The 19,157-nt window shown below is 50.9% G+C and overlaps 8 protein-coding genes across 8 annotated transcripts; 3 read left to right on the forward strand and 5 right to left on the reverse strand.

The window, feature by feature from the left end:
• Positions 1–240: 240 nt before the first annotated feature.
• HO173_004459 (uncharacterized protein) lies at positions 241–2,806 on the forward strand (the record flags this gene model as incomplete). Its single annotated transcript, XM_037306383.1, has 5 exons — positions 241–696; positions 747–913; positions 1,015–2,260; positions 2,336–2,587; positions 2,648–2,806. The coding sequence occupies 5 exons, from the start codon at positions 241–243 to the stop codon at positions 2,804–2,806; spliced, it is 2,280 nt and encodes a 759-aa protein (XP_037166893.1).
• A 632-nt stretch (positions 2,807–3,438) lies between these two features.
• Positions 3,439–8,608, forward strand: HO173_004460 (uncharacterized protein; the record flags this gene model as incomplete). Its single annotated transcript, XM_037306384.1, has 5 exons — positions 3,439–3,451; positions 3,615–4,181; positions 4,247–4,835; positions 6,398–6,863; positions 7,040–8,608. The coding sequence occupies 5 exons, from the start codon at positions 3,439–3,441 to the stop codon at positions 8,606–8,608; spliced, it is 3,204 nt and encodes a 1,067-aa protein (XP_037166894.1).
• A 1,862-nt stretch (positions 8,609–10,470) lies between these two features.
• Positions 10,471–11,085, forward strand: HO173_004461 (uncharacterized protein; the record flags this gene model as incomplete). The annotated part of the gene is made up of 1 exon (XM_037306385.1): positions 10,471–11,085. One exon carries the CDS (start codon positions 10,471–10,473, stop codon positions 11,083–11,085), a length of 615 nt encoding a protein of 204 aa, XP_037166895.1.
• A 39-nt stretch (positions 11,086–11,124) lies between these two features.
• On the reverse strand, positions 11,125–11,280 carry HO173_004462 (uncharacterized protein; the record flags this gene model as incomplete). The annotated part of the gene is made up of 1 exon (XM_037306386.1): positions 11,125–11,280. The coding sequence occupies one exon, from the start codon at positions 11,278–11,280 to the stop codon at positions 11,125–11,127; it is 156 nt and encodes a 51-aa protein (XP_037166896.1).
• A 575-nt stretch (positions 11,281–11,855) lies between these two features.
• Positions 11,856–13,168, reverse strand: HO173_004463 (uncharacterized protein; the record flags this gene model as incomplete). The annotated part of the gene is made up of 5 exons (XM_037306387.1): positions 11,856–12,169; positions 12,232–12,594; positions 12,708–12,802; positions 12,874–12,997; positions 13,075–13,168. 5 exons carry the CDS (start codon positions 13,166–13,168, stop codon positions 11,856–11,858), a joined length of 990 nt encoding a protein of 329 aa, XP_037166897.1.
• Positions 13,169–13,220: 52 nt separating this feature from the next.
• Positions 13,221–13,451, reverse strand: HO173_004464 (uncharacterized protein; the record flags this gene model as incomplete). The annotated part of the gene is made up of 1 exon (XM_037306388.1): positions 13,221–13,451. The coding sequence occupies one exon, from the start codon at positions 13,449–13,451 to the stop codon at positions 13,221–13,223; it is 231 nt and encodes a 76-aa protein (XP_037166898.1).
• A 530-nt stretch (positions 13,452–13,981) lies between these two features.
• Positions 13,982–14,530, reverse strand: HO173_004465 (uncharacterized protein; the record flags this gene model as incomplete). The annotated part of the gene is made up of 1 exon (XM_037306389.1): positions 13,982–14,530. One exon carries the CDS (start codon positions 14,528–14,530, stop codon positions 13,982–13,984), a length of 549 nt encoding a protein of 182 aa, XP_037166899.1.
• A 431-nt stretch (positions 14,531–14,961) lies between these two features.
• HO173_004466 (uncharacterized protein) lies at positions 14,962–16,317 on the reverse strand (the record flags this gene model as incomplete). The annotated part of the gene is made up of 1 exon (XM_037306390.1): positions 14,962–16,317. The coding sequence occupies one exon, from the start codon at positions 16,315–16,317 to the stop codon at positions 14,962–14,964; it is 1,356 nt and encodes a 451-aa protein (XP_037166900.1).
• Positions 16,318–19,157: the final 2,840 nt, after the last annotated feature.

The following is a 19,157-nucleotide window of genomic DNA, read 5'->3' on the forward strand; positions in this document are numbered from 1 at the left end:
TCCGCTGCCGTCTCTAGAGGCTGTCAAGCCTCCGAAACATAGTCCGGGGAAGTACAGATATCATCACGAACCTTACATCGCTCTCCGCTCCCCTCACCAGTTTCTGTCAGCTTTGTGCGACTCGGCACCCGGACTTCAACCCACCACTCATGAATCCTTGGCACTGATATCCTTCAAACTCTTCTCGAAGTCGCAACCCATCGCGTTAGAGGGATAGCTTACCGCAATTCCCTCACCGATATGAATCAAATGAATATGGGTGGCTTCAACGCCGGTAACGGTGCGCTCGGGAACATGCCCATGCCAAATCATGGGCCCAACGGTGTCGGTAGCAGGATACCCGATGATCATGAGGACAACAACTACGAAGCAAAACTCAACGCCTACATATACGGCTATTTTTGTGTTAAAGGCAAATGGGAATTGGCGAGGGCGCTGAAGGATAGCGGGGTGGAATTTGAACCCCCTCTTGTGAATGACAATACCAACGGCGCAAACGACAGCATGCAGACAGATTCCAAAGATGGCATAGATCTGAAAAGACCCGATGATCTTCCTGATTTTCAGCACCTGTGTGATGGACAAGGAGGCTCGTTCCTCTCGAGCTGGTTCGCGGTGTTCTGGGACATATTTTGGGCGCAGCGAAAGAACACCCGGGGGAGTGCCAACGCCTCGCAGTATGTGACACAAACTCAGGTACGTGCTCCTCACTCTCTCCCTTCTGCGTCGATTAATCCACCTCATAGCAACAAGCCCGGATGCGCTCAGAGCAGCAAACCCAAATGCTGCGGGCCATGCCTGGGATGGGTCCTGGCCAGCTCGAAGGCTATCAGCAGATGCTGCGATTTAACAATGCCACAAATGGAAATTTGCAGCGGAAGGCTTTAGAGAACAACCGCGGTCAATTTCAACCGTAAGTCTACCCGTCGAAGATCTCCCAGGGGTCATGGTCCTTGTCCTTTGTTCCTCTACAAGAAGCTTGTCGAGATTTATGCTCTAACGGGTATTCTACAGAACTGCGCAACAAATAGCCCAAATGCAGCGCCAGGGTATGATGCAAGGAATGCGTAGGGATCCCTCAGACATGGACATGAATGGACAGAGACCACGCACACCTTCTGCTGGGGACCATGCACCTTCGCCCAACAAGAGACAACGCATGGATGGCGTCCAGTTCAACGGCGCACAACATATGATGCCAAATGGTAGAGGTCCACCAGGAATGCCAGGGCAGATGATGGGAGGGGATTCGGCACTCAATGCTAACCATTTGTTGATGAACAATGGAATCAATCCAGGTAATTTATCCGATTCCCAGTTTGCCTCCTTCCAGCAGCAAAACCCCGCTGTCCAGCAAAAATCAATCCAAGTGTATGCCCAGAACCTTGCAAAGAATCAGCGTCAACAGAGTATGTCAAACGCTGGTGGTATGTCAGATCAGGGCTCACCTCTTATGCCTCCAGGTATGGACCTAGGAGGAGTCGGAGGACCGGAATACTACGGCGGTGCCAATCCTGGTGCGATGCAGATGCGAGGTGGCGTCCCACCTGGGGCGCCAAACGGTGGGGCCGGAGGAAACCACGCACTACAAGACTATCAAATGCAGCTGATGCTCCTCGAGCAACAAAACAAAAAACGGTTACTCATGGCTCGGCAAGAGCAAGATACGATCGGTAGTGGCAGGCCCGACGGACCGGGTGGGATGCCCGGTGCGCCGGGCTTTGCTCCAGGAATGTCCCCCTCAGGAAGTCGAGGTGGTCCATCACCAGGTCCGAGCGACCAGGCGAGACGAGGTACGCCGAAGATGCCGCAGACTGCAGGATTGCCGGGGTCACCGATGCCTGACGGAAGCATGCGAGGGTCTCCTGCAGCGATGCCCTTCAACCCAATGCAACAAGAAATGTATCCGCACATGAACGGCGGTGGCATGCGACCGCCACCCAGCTCCCATCCTCAATTTAACAACGGACAGAATTATACCCCAGAACAAATGGTGGCAATTTCAAAAACGCAGAATGGGGGTAGGATGAATGGAAATTGGCAGCAGGGACCTCCAGGTCAAGCGCCGATGATCCAGGCGCCTCAACCCCAGCAAGGCGTACAGATGGGAACGCCGCAACAGCGGAATGAGATGCCTCCACCACAGGCTGTTCCCAATCCCACTGTAAATGGCCGTCCAGCTTCTCCCACAGCTCCCCCTACTCCTCAAACAACAAGCAAAGCAAACCCCAAGGGCAAGAAGAATGAGAGGGAACGAAAGGTAATCTTTTTTCTTCTTCCTTTTTTCTTGAGAAGCCCAGTAAACATGAGGACTGTTCTGACGTATACAATTTAGAAGCCAACGAAGAAGAACTCAACGGCCAGTGTGCCTCCCACTCCAGCTTCTGAGGCTGAGCAACCACCTACTCCTACGCCTGCAACCCCAGTCACACCGCAGCATTCCGCCTCATTTGCGCCATCCAAGGCTGATGGTCAAGGTCCAGCCAATATGATGCCAGGCATGACCTCGGCTGCTCCCGATCAGCTTGCTCCACAGCAACAGGATACAGCAATGTCCGGGTTCAACGGTCTTGATGCAGGAGTCGATGTAAGAGCTTCAATCACCTAAACTCACGTTCAACTCCATCTAATCCGTGCTCTTCTATAGGATTCATACAGCATGCCGTTCAACAGCGATCTCAACAATCCGGACATACTTGAGAACTTTGATTTCGAACAGTTCTTGACAACGACCGACGGGGATTTCAATTTCGATCCCTCGACATTCGAGGCTGGTGACGGTATTGAGATTGGTGGTGGTTCATGATGTGAATCGAAAGACACTACTCAAACCTTCACCCCATTTCTCCTTTCATCGATAGACGATCTGGGATATCCCAAATCGATCTGAAAATTATCACTGGAGTCTGTGGATATTTCTCCTGGCCTTGCTCCAGACGGCGCTCATACAAACTCGACTTCGGAACATACGTCTTTGCGCGGCTGGCATACTCCCTTCATTCGATCACTTGACGGTGGTATTCGTGGCTTCCGGGTTTCTGCGCCTGTCATTTACAACCCAATGTTACTATCTGATTAATACTCGTGCAAAAGGGGCAAAGGGAGGTTGGAAAGGCGCGACGGAGATTGACTTTATCCTTACGGTCCTGGAGGGAGTCAGATTTCGATGTAGCTATGATGTTCTGCTGTTATTGTTGTCTTGAAGGGCTATTGGATAGCAGTCAATAGCGTCTAAACGAAGACTGCAAGACTTGTAAATAGCGTCGTTGAAAGACCTTTACATGATCATAGAATTGTTGTAATCGCAAGTAAAATAGATTCATCAGACTTCAAATGAAAAGGGAGACAGTCTTACTCGATCTCAGTCTGGACAGTTCTTGATGTTTCCACACTGCGGTCAGGAAGGTGGTACTTCACAAACATGAGTGGCAGGAAAACATGTTTGATGCATGTAATTTCATTCGTTGGCTGGACCTTTCACACCCATCAACACCAAGAAAGTTGTTTGCTTGAGACTTGATCATTTGACCTATCTCCTCTTGCTTTCAATTGATGCTGCTACATACAACCTCACTGCTCGTTACCAGCAATGACTGATCTCTTGGAGTCGCTAGTCTTACCCAACAGCTCCCAGGAGTCTTTTCACTCGTTGGCAGAGCATCCTTCACCGAGCTCACCTACCGATGTCCCTGCGAACCACGACTCAACCACTCCTCAATCCTCTTCACAGTCCCAATTGTCTGCCCTTCGGGCGGCTGGACTACCGATCCATGATGCTGATGCCTATCTCGCAGCTCCTGAGAACGCGGCGCTCTTACGCCGCGCTCCTGATCGAAAGAATGCACTCATCGAGCAGCCCAAGCCAGAGGTAGACCCCGCGGAGCCTGTCTCATTGGGGTCCAAGTCCAGCCACCATGTGACTGCCCTAAATTTGCTATGCCAACAAAAAGGACTTGTGCCCGACTATCAGATCGATGGAGACGCTTCGATTGCCGATTTCGGGGGCTTACTGAAGATTGAAGACGTGACCGTTGTCAGTAACGAGCGTTGGCACAGCAAGAAGGAGGTGAGGGAGGCACTCGCGGAGAAGGGGTTTGAAATTGTAAAGGGTATGGAGGCTAAGAGGAAGGAACCGGGCACACCTAGCCAGAAGGACAAGAACTGGATTGGCACGTTGGTTGGTAAGTGTCCCGTCTTGTCTGGAGCATGAGCAAAAATGGTACTTCTGTCTGACTATCTACATTAGAATACCACCAACTCATCGATCCAAAGCAAGGGCCCGTCTATCTCGACTACTCTCTAGGATCCTCATACAGCTCTACCTGTACCATTCCCTGTCGTCCAGACCAACCCTTCGGTTCCTCGGCCGCAGCATTTCCGTCAAAGAAGGCAGCACGTGCGAATGCTGCAAGACTTGCAGTTGAGTATTTGATCAAAGAGGGCCAGCTCAATCCGAATGGCAGCACAAAAGCCCGGAAGAAGATCAAGCTCGGTGCAGCTGTTACAATCAAGGGCAGGGGTCTAGTGGTGAAGAGAGGATCAACATACACCCAGAAAGTGAATGATGCTTACAGCCTCCTCGGTCTTCAAGCCCCGCAATACGTACTCGGAGCGGCCTCCCACCTTGCGCCCAACATGATCAATGGGTATGCATCGTTTCCCAATGAGCCTGGCTTGCCCAAGGAGATCGGTGAGGTGAGAAACGTCTTCGGGAAGAAGAGTGCAAAGGAGGAGGTTGCGAAGGGCGTTTGGAAGGTGTTGCAGGAGTTGGCGGAGAAGAGGGGTGTCAATATCAGTGAGACTGACGGGGAAGGGGAAGATTATGAGGATGGCCAGTAAGAGTGCTAGATTGAGAGTGCCAGGAGCCACATCTTAGTCCCTTGGTTATGACCATTCTTGATGAAGATGACGATACTCTTCGCAGGTCTACGATGGCACGAGATATGATTTACGACGATTGAGATTTGGGGCGGAAAAGTATGCATGGGATTTAATTTCAGAGAAGAGGGAGAATGGAGACAGCATGCAATAAGATTTACAATATCATTGCAGCTAAACTGACTCTCCCTGCCGGCTTCGAACCATCAAAACGCCAAAATGCTTGAGGTAGCTAGCCCTTACGAAAAAAAACCCTTTTCATACTATATGCAGGACTTTTACCAAGCTAGCTCGACTTTCAGTGGCGGTGCGTTGCCACTGTCATTGAAGTTGTTGTGTGTCCCTTATTCGGTCGATGCTGAACAGGAGCAAAACATTCTTTTAGGTTCCCACGTTTTGACAGCTTCCCCCAAACCTCAGCACATTGCAACTGTCCAACTGCGACATCCTACACCGCGCTCCTCATCTGTCACTGCTATCGCTGCCATCAAATAGAGTTCTCAAAAAGGAAAACAGCAAGCAAAGGAAAAAGGGAGATAATGCCAATGCTAATGCCAATGCCGATGGGAACTTTCCCACCTACCAAACCTCCCAAAACGAACTCAGCGCTGAGTCTCGAAGACAAGCTTGAATAGCAATGTCCTTTTTCACACCCTCGCCCCTCGTCGGCGACGTCTCGGACGCAAGAGCATTGCGATCAAGGGAAACCGATCACCGCAAGATGGTAAAGAGGACGCTTTGGTGCTAGCGCACCGAAATTCACCATTTGCATGAGTTTCGACACTTTCTCTCGCTCATCAAACTCCGCAGTCTCCCAATCCCCTCTTCTAACACGATTTTATTGAGAATCCTTAGACATAGTCAGGTCGAAAGCAGTAGACTTTGGCTACTACTCGAAACGAACACGAGTAGGCACGCTAGACACAGTGCTCTACATGCAGACATGCAGTACTCTACATGCAGACATGGCTGCTAAGGTCTAGGCCCAACGATCCTTTCTCCAAGCAAAAGTCGTCCTAATCCTTGATGAGTGACATGCTTCGGATGCTACCCTCGGAATTGATCATTCGACCCCGACGTGAAAGACATCAAAGGTTGCTTACCGTGCCAGCAGGTGGGGGTGTTTTGTACAACCATCTCTAATTTTCCCCGAGACTCGCACCTCAACATCAGCAAGACCATCTGCAGCACGGTGAGATTTAGACACTGAGCTGTGTACACAATTGCCATGTCGACATTATGGAATTTCACATTACCCACCTCCCAATCGGACACTGAAAGTACAAGCTCGGAGGGGTGCGTTGATCCGCCTTGTAAAGGGGCCTTGGTCAAGGCTAAAAAGGGATGTAGAGACTCTTCCTCTGAAGAGGATGTTGTACGTGAGATGCTGGAACCGGTGTTCCTTACGACAGCGCAACAGCGTACGAGGGTGACCATGTTTGGGCGAGTAGCACATACTTCTCTATCTGACCCGTCGTTCTCAATACAGAAGCGAGGGAGTACTAACCCTTACCTCCAGCGTCACCCAGACTGAATACACCCAGACAGCCGTTACACACCCGGTCCTCTACATCGCCGTCTACTCCACCGACGACGCAACATCAGAAATCGACGACTACCACTGGACCTTCATCGTCGGCCCCTCCCGCGAAGAAGCTGACTCCGAGGGGACGTTGTATAACATGGAGCCGCGCCAAGTCCCTGGTTACAGCCGTCAACATGGCGGCGACTGGTGGTGGTTGTACAACCAGCCCACCGTGCCCCTCCGGGGCCAATGTGACCTTCTCGCACGTCTCATGATTGCCGAAGTGGCGGACATGAACATGCTGCAGGCGATCATGCTACGTTGGGGTACAATGATTAGTATGCGTGACCATGTGGAGTGGATGAGCGTCATGTGGGTCAAAAACGTACTGATGAGCTTAGATGAGGAGGAAGGGTGCTTGGGAAGGAGGATGGAGAGCTTCAGGGGTGTGGAGGCGGAGGTATGTGCCTTCATGAGCAATCAGGTCCTGTTTGATGGCGCAGTCTGGATCGCAGGACTTGTTGCGGTTGCTTCAAATCTGACACCCCTCCCCACCGCCTCCTTGCACCTTCTAGAAATGTCTCGCAAGCCTGATTCTTGTCTTGAAAGCAAAGACTGACCTCGAAATCTCTACAGGGTAGGTGGCTTGCTGGAACAGAGAAGGAGAAGCGGAAGAGGTTCTGTCTGTTGGACACGAGGGTTAGCACACGCACTTTGTTCGAGAGGGAGAAGGCGACCGCCTTATCTAGCACAGCCACTGTGGACATCGCCATCAAGTATCCCGTCCTGTACATCGCCGTCTACAGGAACGATCGTCCACCCCGCGAAAACGACGAATTCCACTGGACCTTCTTGATCGGTCCGTCGACCGAGACGGCCGAGTCCGAAGGCGTTCGTTGCGCTCTGGAACTCCACCTCGATTCAAACGGTCGGCCAACTTGGGATTACAACCAGACCATAGTTCCGCTTCGCGGCGAAGACGACCTCCTTGCGCGCATGTTGATTGCGGAGGTTGTGGATCTAGGCCCGCTTGGGAAGGTCCTACGCGATCACGACGCAACCCCGACGATCGAACGCACGGAGTCCATGGCGGGGGTTTCGGAATGGAACAGTCTTGCATGGGTCCGGGAAAAGTTGGGCACGTTGGAGAAGAGGCCGGAGTGTTTCGCGTACAAGTGCCACCATTTCGGCATGTTCGAGCGGGTGGGTAGGGAACTCGCGGGAGGATCGAAGCAGCAGCGGAAGAATGGGGTGACGCCGTTGGGCGTTGAAGTCAGGACGCTTTGTTTGGTGAATGGCTGGGGAAAGCCAGACGATGACGAGACTAAGGTCGATATTCAATTCGACCTCGCACGTGGAGAATCCACTACGATATCGAGGGCCATTCAGATTGTCACGGGTGTCTTGGGTGCGGCTGCGTTGGCGATGCCTCGACGGGTCGCTGAAAGAGAGCAGCGAGAATTAAAGGGTAAGCAGGAGAGAGAGGCGCGTGCTAAGCATGGAGGAAATGAAGATGCCACTAGTTTGGCTGAACCGACGAAGCTTCAGCGTGTGAATGAGGAGGACGAAGAGGATACGGACGAAGAGGATACGGGTGAAGAGGATACGGATGAAGACGGGGAAGTTAGGGTCAAAACCATCACAACTATCACGTTTGCTGAGCCGAATAAGCCCAAGAATGCGCCTGGGGGCAAGCAAGTAGCGAAGGAGGATGAGACCGAGAGTGAAGACGAAGACCAGACCGAGAGTAAAGACGAAGATAAGACCGAGAGTGAAGACGAAGAGGACGACGATGAAGATGACGACAATGAGGCTGCAAACAAGGCGAATGGCTCTGCAGAGGAGGACACCGGAAAGGAAAGGATGAATGCAAGGCCGGAGGGTATTCGGGGTACAAGTACCCACATTGCGGAATCGAACAAGCCTGGGGGAGCGCCCGGGAGGGAAAGGGTTGCAGAGGAAGATGAGGAGGACGAAGATGAGACGGAGAGCGAAGAGGATGACGATGACGATGGAGACGAGGAACAAGATGATGGCGATGATGGCGATGGGGATGACGAGGACGAGACCACTGATGAAGATGACGATGATGAAGGGGATGACGAGGACGACGACGAGGAAGAAGAAGAGGACGGGGTGGCTGAGAAGTATAGCAGGGTCCAGACCACCGTGGGGAACATTTCAACAATCACCTTATCTCGATGAGAGAGAAATCCGTCCCCGACGGCGAGGAAGGAGTCTCGGGTTGGTAAAGGGCGGCGGAGGCCATCATGACGACGAGTATGCGCAACACGACCGATGGAAGTCTTATGAACAGATGGCGCCGGCGCAGCGTCTGCATGTATTCGAATCAGTGTCGAGGGAGCATATGCGTCATCGGGAACCAGTGCTGCAGTGGTTCAAACGGGGCTGGCGTACACAGATGGGTATCGAGGGTTCAGGCGTTCAGGTCATTATTGTCAGTCTGGTATGAGTCGCTGTCTAGGGTAGCGGTGGCGCTGTAGCTAATATAAACACACGTGGCGCGTCTTTATCTCTGCGATGCGAAAAGCTTGTGCTATCGCTTGAGTGAAGTGATCGCTGCCTTTCTCGTCTTCGAACTTGGAAGCCGAACCTCTCTGTGTTGGTATACCGATATCGCTGATTTTGGCAAATGGCCCGTGGGATCCGGAATGTCCTTCTCGATCAACGAACTCGGTCTTCTGGGAAGAGTCCATCCCTGGCGGATCGGGCAGCGAGAAGCTGCGCAGGAGAGGCGTCTGTTGGCCCCTGAAAGTATGAAAGTCGCAAAGGAGAGTATAGAATAGGGTAAGGCAATTTCCGGGACTGTGAATGTGCAGGATAAAATGACGTGGCTGGATTGGACTAAGGCGGCCTCAGAGTGTGTTTGAGGGAAGGCAGATATTACTAGAAGATGTTGACGATGAGGAAGAAGTAGAAGAGAAAGAAGACGATGAAGATCGGGAGGAAAAGGAAGAACAGCAGGATCGAGCAAAGACCATGCGGAAGACAACCAGAACGGTCACATTTCAATTTTGAAGCCGCAGAGTGTCTCCAAGGGAGGACGAATCCCCAGCCGTGTAGACTGCCGTGCTTCGACACGTAATACTGGCTGTGAGGTGAAACGGCAATGCCCGACGCATGTCACAGGTGAAACAGCTCCTGGAGCCAAGCGAGTGAAGATGTTTGCCAACGGATAATCAGCAACGCAAGTATGTATTGTAAAGGCAATATATCTTGCGTAGTATGCATACAATAGACTCTCGTAACACTGCAAGCTCAATTGTAGGTCTCAATGGATTACGAAATGCGCAGGAAGTGGATGGGAGCGTAGCGTAGCTGGCCCAAGCACGTTTGCGGCCGATCTATCAGTGACGCAGATGCTAGAATCGTTGTTGAGTCAGCCGCGCACACAGATTGAGAACCTAGACGAACAACGTTTATTAACCACCAAGTTGGTTGGGCTATCACTTGCGAGTAGGAATGCAGGGAGCGGCTACCGCCGCAAATCTACCATGAAGATCACGTAGTAGGTGTACAGGCGGTCATCAACTGAAAGCAACGATATCAAACCATAGCAAGACAAAGCACGAAATCTCCCACGAGGCAAATGAATTGTCGTCCTAGGCCATGAAGAGTATTGCCGTGCTTATGAAATTAAAGGGCAGCAAATTTCGGCTATGCGAGGCAAACTTCAAGTACGTACCCTACCCGGCCTACCATGCTGTACCAACGCTCGATATACTGGTGGAAGAGGCGCTGCGTTTGTCACGGAGCAGCGAAACGAACCGACTTTGGCTGGAGAAGCAGGCACGAAGGATAGACGATAACTGAGACGACCAGAGTACCGGAGAACGAAAAGCCAACAGCACTAGATAATGCCATGTTAGAAATCTTGTTCCTAGAGGAGACTTGCTATACAAAAGACCACGCTCTTCTCTTTCTGTCAAGACTTAGTCACTTCCAGAAAATACAGATACTCGGGTGAATGCATGCGAACTAGCTTCTTCGACAAATAGACGCGTCACGCTGGAATTACAACCAAGCTTTCTCAATTACTTGACAGTATGCCCGCCCCCAAGGATTTTTTATTAGGAATGAAAAAGCCCCGCCTTTACGTAGCCCTCTATGCTCTCGAGGGAGCTCTCCGCGAGAACACATCCTCTGGTGCGCAAGACTACTACTGGGCCTTCATCGTTGCTCCAAAGAAAGGACCCAAAGAACAACAGTGCATACGCTACCGCATCAAGAAAAGTGAAGCATGGGAGAAATTAGACCCGGGCAAAGTGGAATTTGAGAGGGTGGAATGGGACCATGACAGATGTCTGGTGCCGCTTGGCCGTCACGACGATATTGTAGCCCGAGTGCTGATCGCAAAGATCGAGGAGCCCGAACGCGTGGAAGAGCATATACAGCTCGCGTGGCCTGAGCAAACGATGCACGTTAAGAATTCTGGCAGCGCTCGGACGTCGAAAGATTGGGTCCAAAGAGTCCTCGAGGGATTGGGGAGCCCCTCGCTCGGCCTAGGAGAGGAAAGGTATCTGATGTTGGGGAAATTGGCGGATTGGGGGAAGATAGAAAGTTGTTGTACCAGTTTCGCGATGAAGGTGGTGGTGGAAAGGGCAAGCCTTGAGACTGTACCGACTTTTGATATGCTGAAGAACCAGGAGGTCTTCCAGTAGTGTCGGAAACCACAAAATATCATCACTTTGCTGAAGGTCCTAGGTTCTTGGGAAGACTTCGGATGCCGCAATGTAGCTTGAGCTGCCTTCGAGCAGATTCCCTATGAGGACCTCGTGCTGATGACCATTCCTGACGGTTGGCGGAGCAGAAGCGAAAAGGTTCCACTGCTTTGATTGAGTTGGGTCTGGTGACATTGATGTGAACGACGATTGCCACCTGAGCTCAGCTATCTGCTTTGCTGAAACTGGATGCAGAACAACTTTTAGAAAGTCAGTATTATTACCACCATACCGATTTCTAGATCTGCGGTCAGGAGGGCATGCTTTAGCCCATCAGACGTCTACTTGTTAATGTAGTCTGAGATAGCTGCATAGTTCCAAGAGCCAATGGTCGTGTTCTCCAAAGAGTCAAGCAGCATTGTTTCCCGTAGGATATTTTCAGATTCGAAGCCTGGAAATGTCAAATCTTTGGGGTGCATACAGCGGGGAAGGTGCGCCAGGCAGGCCCCTAAGCCTCCCCTAAATGCCCGTAACGCTAGTCTAAGACTTGAGGCCCACACCTTGTGGGCCCCATAATTACCACAAAGACCTACATATTCTGCTCCAGACCTCGTGCATCGTTGACAATTTTCGATCCATCTTAAATCGATTCCCGCTCTGGAATAATTGCCTGTAGGCATCGCTATAAATGATTATCGTTTCTCTTAAGGAATCACCCTTCTCGCTTCCCAAACCACTCACCACTCACCCCCCCCCACACAACAGCACCCTCAAGCAACTTCGGCTTCAATCAAACCCTCCATCCCCGCCTCAAACGCCCAAACCTTCACCAGCCGGAACCCCGCCCAATCCAGCAGCTCCTGCCAATTCTTCTCCGTGCGGTGTCCCGAAGAGGAAACGGCCATCAGCAGCAGATCCAGGCCCGTACTCACAGCCGGCGCGCCTTTGTTGGGGATCACGACCTCGTTGATCAGAAGCTTGCTGTAACCTTTGGCGAGGGCGGGTTTGAGGTTGGAGAGAATGTCTTTGCATTTGGAGTCCGGCCAGTTATGGAGGACGGAGTGGAGGTAGTATGCTCGTGCTCCTGGGGTATGCGGGTCAATACACATGTAGAATGCTTTTGGACTTGCTTCATGTTGTCATCACCTTTGATAGGCTGGGGCGTGAAGAAATCATACGCCATAGCTCTAATGCCCTTCTCAGCTAGACCTGCCTTTGCTCTCTCGACAAACTCTTCCTGATCTTGCAGTACCAACTCTGCCTTCACACTCGGCATCCTTCTCCGAAACTCCTCAAGATCCTGGCCCATCCCTCCGCCTACGTCAACGAGCAGTACCGCCTCCTCCTTTTCACTTAAGCCTTTGACTATTCGATCCTCTGCTGGAAAGAAATCCAGCCAGCTTGGCCGGCCTTGTGTGTAACCTGCCATGAAATTGCCGAATTGTTGGTAAATTAACGGATGTTCTTTCATCCATTCAAAGGTGTGGAGAGTTGTGTTGTGGCCATATTCTGCGCAGATTTCGCATGTCAGACATTATTCAGAGCCATTGCTCCTGCAACATGTCATGCAATCGAGGCTTCGCCGTATCAAACGAGCATACAGCACTCCAAAATGTACTTACGAAATGGCCCATCTGTAGGATTTGTCGGATTCTTAAAGCCGGTCGAGGCGAGGTATCTGTGCAATTGCCGTAGTGGAGGCCCGGCGGCGTCGTTGCTAATCAATGTCCAATCTTGTCAGTAGCGATCTTGAAGAATGCTGACTAGAACTTCGAGCTTGTTACGAACACAGTAGGAAAAGCATCTCGATATTTCGGTTCAATCAGCGCATTTGAAAGCCCAGTCGGTGCGAATGTATCCGCATCAACTTCTTCAATGACTCTCGCGGCCGCCAAATGCTTCAATATGCGGCCTGAATGTATCGGAAAGGCATTAGTACCGTTTGTTCGCAGGAATAGCCCACCATGAAGTGCGATTGTTGCAACATACTCAGCAACACAGGGTCTGCACCAGTCATAGCAGCCAGTTGGCTATTGCTTTTCGCAGCACCATCATCCTCGACCAATTTCTCGAAAAGATTCATCTCGATCCCAGTCCGGATGGCAGGATGTGTTTGGGCCCGTTCAATACATACGTCAGCAATGAGGTGAAGATGTCTCTTTGTCTTCCGTAGGGAGACTGAGGTAGCTCACCTCCGCCCAGCATATTCGAAGAAGAGATTCAATCGGCGTTTCGAGCTTGTAGCAGAGGGAGCGGGCAGCCGCCAACAATTCTCTTCTGGCATCTCCGTTGTTGGGTTTTTCCAATATGGCGCCTTTGAATGCGATTTCTTGGAGAAGGTTGTGAATATTTGATGTTGAGTTCATCTTGGATAGAAGTCCACAGCAGAAGTTCTTGGAAAAATAGACATTTGAGTGTGCGATGACGTTGGGTCAAGAATGTACAGACGGTTGAAAGTCCAAGACGCCAAAGAAAGGTCGCTGCTTCTGCGGCCATACCATTAGCTGCAGCGCCGGGATATCGATCATACTAAGGCTAGAACAGGGCGTCTTTTCTTTTTCTGACTCTTCTGAAATATGAAATGTGAAAAGACGGAAGTCATGGCGTCCAGTCTCCCAAACGGATGATTTGAAGAGAACTTCTCATCCATGTTAGCATCTACATTCGACCTGGAGAATCAGACTTGGCGCTCACGAGCAATATATGGATATAGCTAGACAGATATGTGACAGCGTTATATTTTGTACTTCCAGCATCCCATGCCAGATTGCGCCTAATGTCCAAAGTGCCCTGTAGATATCTCATTATGCGTCACCTCATCATTCGTAAACATTCAGTCATTTCCGCCGCGCAGATGATATAGTGGTCGTAGCATTCAAGGATCTTGTACCCTCAATTAAGGAACAACTTCCTCCCCCGTCAGCATATCGAACGTGGCCACATCCTCCTGTCGCCCTCCTTTCCATCCCATCTCCCACCTCCTCTCCTGCCGTTTCCTCCTCATATATCTGAGCGCTTCCTCTCTTATTCCGTCCCAGGTGAATCCATTGTTGGAAACAGCATCGGCGCGTCGAAGTGCTGCGATGGCGAGCTGAACCCACTCCACACAGGGGAAACCTTCGCCTTGTCCACTGGGATCGTCGACTTGATGTACAGGGACTTCACGCAAGATCTGATTGACGCGTCCTAAAGGCACAAGGATCTTCTCGATGGCGATGCAAGCGAGAAGACGTGACTCCAGAGAAACATCGGGGATGTCGATAGTCTCATAGAGCCAGGGTTGTGAAATGATGTCGTCTGTCTTTTGAAGTTTGTTGTGAACGTGGAATTTGAGGGCGGCCGGGGCATTTGAGGGTTTTGGTCGAATGAGGAGAGCGTAGTGGTAAGTGTCTGGATGTTTGGGACGAGCGTAGAGCGCAAGGTGCAGGCGTGGTTTGTTACGCATGATGTTGGTTGGGGATGGTGCTGATGGTATGGTCGAAAGCTGGATGCAGGGTCCAATATGAAAGAATGGATAAGACTTCAAGCCCCGCTTTAACGTTCTTATCTTTTGCTCGTATATCCTTGCTCGATACCCTTACCTCCGGTCTGTGCTAGTCTAATTTCATCTTAGATTTACGCGCAACTCATTGCCGCTGCCCAGTAAATCTGCGAAGATTGAAGAACCTCGTGGCTTTGCGGGGACGGTTATGAATAAAGGCCCAGAGCTTTTTTAGTACAGGTGTCGTGTGCTCCAGGCCCCGCTTCTCTTGTTTCACCACGTGGTGGCTTCCTTTATCAAAGGCCTATTGTTGCAGCCGGCATATGTGTCTGCACATCTCATTGCCGATGCCAATAGACTTTTAAAGAGCCATATCGTCGGTTTGCCGTAATTGCTCAGAAATGTGGTATGAAATTGGACCATTGCACCGAATCAAACGCACCACTAGGAAGCGAGCGAAGGCTGACGAAGACCTCGACAACGATGTAAGTACGTGCCACCGTGTACATGATAGTCACAGGCGACATGATGACAATTTCCCAAAACGGAATGAATTCCATTTCGCGTCTCTTCTTTTCCATAGTGCTCACCCTGGCAAGATGGACAGGGTTCTTGGGAAATATTATCAGGTACCAGCGCTGCCAGCGGCCGACACGATGTCCATCCTGATAAGTTTCGCAGGCTAGAAAGATGAAGGTGGTTGCAACGATGGTGATACAGCCCACTCGCCAGATTATGCGCTCCACGTGGGTTGGGAAGTCAAAATTCCAGGCAATGAAGTGTATGCAGCAGTAGGCTAAAATGACGATAAATAGAAATATAGCGTCAGGGCTTGCTCCAATGACAGGAAACTTGTCATTCGTGAAACGAGGTAATGGTCGTTCACGTGGGCCCATCTTAAATCGTAAATGAGGCTGGATTTCTGTGAGCCAGGACGGAGACTGATCGTCAACGAAATCAAGAGGGGTCTGGCTGTATGGCTTGCTTGCGTTAGGCATATTTCCAGCCTCGATGAGGATCTCCTTTGTGCTTTTCTGGATCTCGATTATCGTGTGGCTCTCGACATCTAGAGGCTTGTCGGACCATTGGTAGTAGGAGGCGAAGGTACAGAATACGAAACCAAATGTGGCGAGCTCAAGCGTTGTGACAGGGAGATGCTGGATTGCGCGGCCCAAGCACTGAAGAACAAACCACCCCGTTTGCAACAAAGTCAAGGCCTTCTGGAACCTGTCTTGCTTACTCTTGTCCCAGATCTCTTTCGCTGTGGTGGTAGGGAAGGGAGTATAATCTCGAGTCACGAGGTAGTGCAATTGTTTGGAGTTGACTGGGAATGGCTGACTATCGCGCGGCTGCAAAACGAAGCCACCCATGTTGGCATAGAACCCATGGCGCATTGTCCACTCGCTGTACCCAGAATTCTTCCACATCTCTACCGAGCGTCTCGCTTCGACTTTCTGACCTGTAGCAAAGCCGACAATGAATTCGGGAGCCATGATGGCCTGTACCATCCACCGAAGTTTGCGGAACCATCGATGCAGGTATTTCTCATGAAGCGATGGTATGTTGAGGTGGAGGGAGGTCCATGTGCAAAGGAAGATGGTGAGAAGAGAGCCCCATATGATATCGAAGGTGCCCCGGCCATTTGGTGAGCTCACCCATCCTTCCTGGCGTCCAGAAGACGTCGCATTCGTTGTGGCTACTGCTGCTGCTTCCCCAAGATATAAATTAAAGACAAGGAAGAGGTGTGCCATTGCGCCATACGCTCACTGCCCGCGCGCAACGCAAGAATCGGGCATCACCGCTTGCAAGACCTTGCATTTGCATTTGCTGGTCCTAACAAGATTGGACGCCTCGATTGGGGTTCCCAAAGCATTCGAGCATCTCTTGGGGGGCTTGTGGGGTAGGGCCATACCTCTCGAAGCTCTGGGGTCATCTAAGTAGAGGCGGTCAGCGTTCTGGCGGGCGAGGTTGGAAAAATTGTAGGATTAACCGTCCGGCGCTAGCTTCGAGCCTGCTAAGCGGATGCTTCTATACCTCAGCCAATGCTAAATAAGGGCCAGTTCGGTAACCACATATTTTGAAAATAACCCCTACTTATTTTCAACTTAGCGTCATATATATACAGGGTATCGTTCGGTTACCATATTTTCAAAATATATTTTCAAAATACCTGAAAACAAGCCTCGAGCCTTGTTTTTTGGCAAAATAAGGCTAAGCACGCTAAAATAATGGACATCCGTGACCAATATACATATATTAGGGTTACCCTAACCCTAACCCACCCAGCAGGGACACCAGCAGGGAGCCAGGGACACCAGCAGGGACACCAACAGGGACACCAGCAGGGACATCAATGGCAATGACGGGGGCAATAGAAGTATCAATGATAGTCAAAGCCTATACAGCAGTAGCGGCAGGTGTCTCCCGCCATAATAACGTGGAATTATAGAAATTCAATGGTCACTGATGGAGAAGATGATTTTCTCAATTTTTGCGACGTTTCTGACTCAGCCTCAGAAACAGGGTTACCGAACGGAACCGTATATATATTTTACATATTTTGAATATAAATTAGTGTCATTTTTAAGCCATATTTTCATTTGCCAAGAGGTGGCGTTATTTAGTGAAATAAGTGGGGTTTTTTCAAAATATGTGGTTACCGACTGGCCCTAAATACTTTAAGGTCGGCGGGGGTTTTACTAATCTCCTGGGGTCTTGAAATTGTGGGCGGGGTATTTCGACCCGCATTGAGGCTTGGGTTAGTAGCTATAGTGTAAGATAATATCGTTTTTGGTCCTGGGTTTTTTGGTTCTGGGTTTTCTTGGTATCCCTAGATCGAGATCTTCTCGATCCTACCGCTATGCTAAGCTGTATTTTCTTTGCCTATACCACTGTAACTCTCCTACCCAGCTACCTCATCCTCCCCCAGCCACCTTACCCCAGCCCACCACTCCCGTGGCCCCGGGAATAACACCCCCGCGAGAACTTTGGCTAAATCGCTCAAATCTGAAGTCAGAAATAAAAAGCGTGGATGTATTTGGTAGTCACTCCCGAAAATGGGCTTGGCACTCGTTCTATGAAATATTCTTAGAGACTCGCTTTTGGGACTCCGGGGGTTTTTAAGTTACGATTCTATATTGAATATACCTGATATAGAAATCTTGTATGAATTCTAGGATAGATACGATAAATCTTGTAATAAATCTTTGTTTATAATAATGCTTTGGTTTGTTGTTTTAATTAGCCTTGCCATTACGAAAACCCTGCCGCCTTAAGTACCGTTGCTAGTTTGGGTGGCTGCGCTTTTGTTGGGCGCCCAAATAGGCGCGACGTCGCCGCTCGTTGTCGTGTGCGCCTCGCTTCCTTGCTGGGGCGGGGTGGGGCGGGGAGGCTTTCGCCTCCGCTGTTGTCCTGTTAGGCGGATTTGTATGGGGTTGGCGGGTTGGCGGCCTACTTGGAGGTTTCGGAAGACCTCGCTTCGCCTCCTAGGTGGGAAGGCTTCTAGATGCCACCGGGCCCGCGGCGTTGCTGCCGCTTGGGGCGGATTTATTAGGTGGCGGGTTGCGTCTACTTGGGGGTTTGGGCACCTCGTTCGCTAGGGGGGTTCTTGGGGGTTCCTTGGGGGCTATCTCCCGCTCCTCCTGGTCCCCTCGAGGCACCTCTAATCTAACTTTTTGCCATCTTGGGCTCCTTCGGGCCTCTTGGGCACCCTGCTGTCGAATAGGGCCGTTTTAACGTATATGCACCCACTGGCGGAAACTCGCTCTCTCTTCCTTTCGTCTAGTCCCGCTTTCTTCGTGAACTTCGTCTTAATCTTATCAGTATCTCGCGGACGTCTGCTGTGCTTCTGAGATCGTCGGGTTTTCTAGATATCCAGCAATAGGTGTGTCTACGGAAGCGCTTGACGCGTCTCTGGGGTTGGGGGGTCTTCGTTGTTGACGCCAGTCCGGGGTTCACTGGGGCGGGCTTGTCCTTGCTCCCTTTCGGGGTGTTTTTCCTCGTCTAGGGGGTGACGCCTTGCGTTTTGGGAGGATGGGGGGTGGGGCTTCGAGGGGGCGACGGTGCCTGACGCGTCAGAATAGGTGGCTTTCCATTCGCCTAGTTCTTAAAGCCCCATACTGTGGGGGCTGGCCGGCGGGTCGACATTAAGGCTATTGGGAATGGTTCGCGAGATTTGCGATAGCGGGTGTGGGGGGTGGGGGGTGCGGCGGGTTGGGGAGACGGTAGATCGCCGGCGTGTCCCCTTTTTCTGCATCTTCTAATCGGGTGTGGTGGGTCGGCTATGGCTCCGGTCTTCTGTTGGCTGGGTTTGCCCTGCTAAGCGAGCCAAGGCAGCCTCAAAACTGCCAGTTTTTGGGGGCGGCGAGAGAGGCTGTAACAGCCCTGTTCGGACAGCAGCTTACAGCCTCAACATCGCACACGCCGAAAATTGCTGCCTCGTAGAATGCAATAAAAATCTTCGCTTCCTCTGCTTTCCTCTGGTATATCTCAGGTCACACTCCTTTGTTCATGTCTGTTCTCGCGGAGCATATGTTTTATTTGTCTCTTCCTTTGATACAATATTACCAGCGTAATTCCGCTTCCGCCCTTC

This window comes from Letharia columbiana (assembly GCF_014066305.1).
Source record: "Letharia columbiana isolate WasteWater2 chromosome Unknown Sc0000011_s2, whole genome shotgun sequence".
Taxonomy (NCBI): domain Eukaryota; kingdom Fungi; phylum Ascomycota; class Lecanoromycetes; order Lecanorales; family Parmeliaceae; genus Letharia; species Letharia columbiana.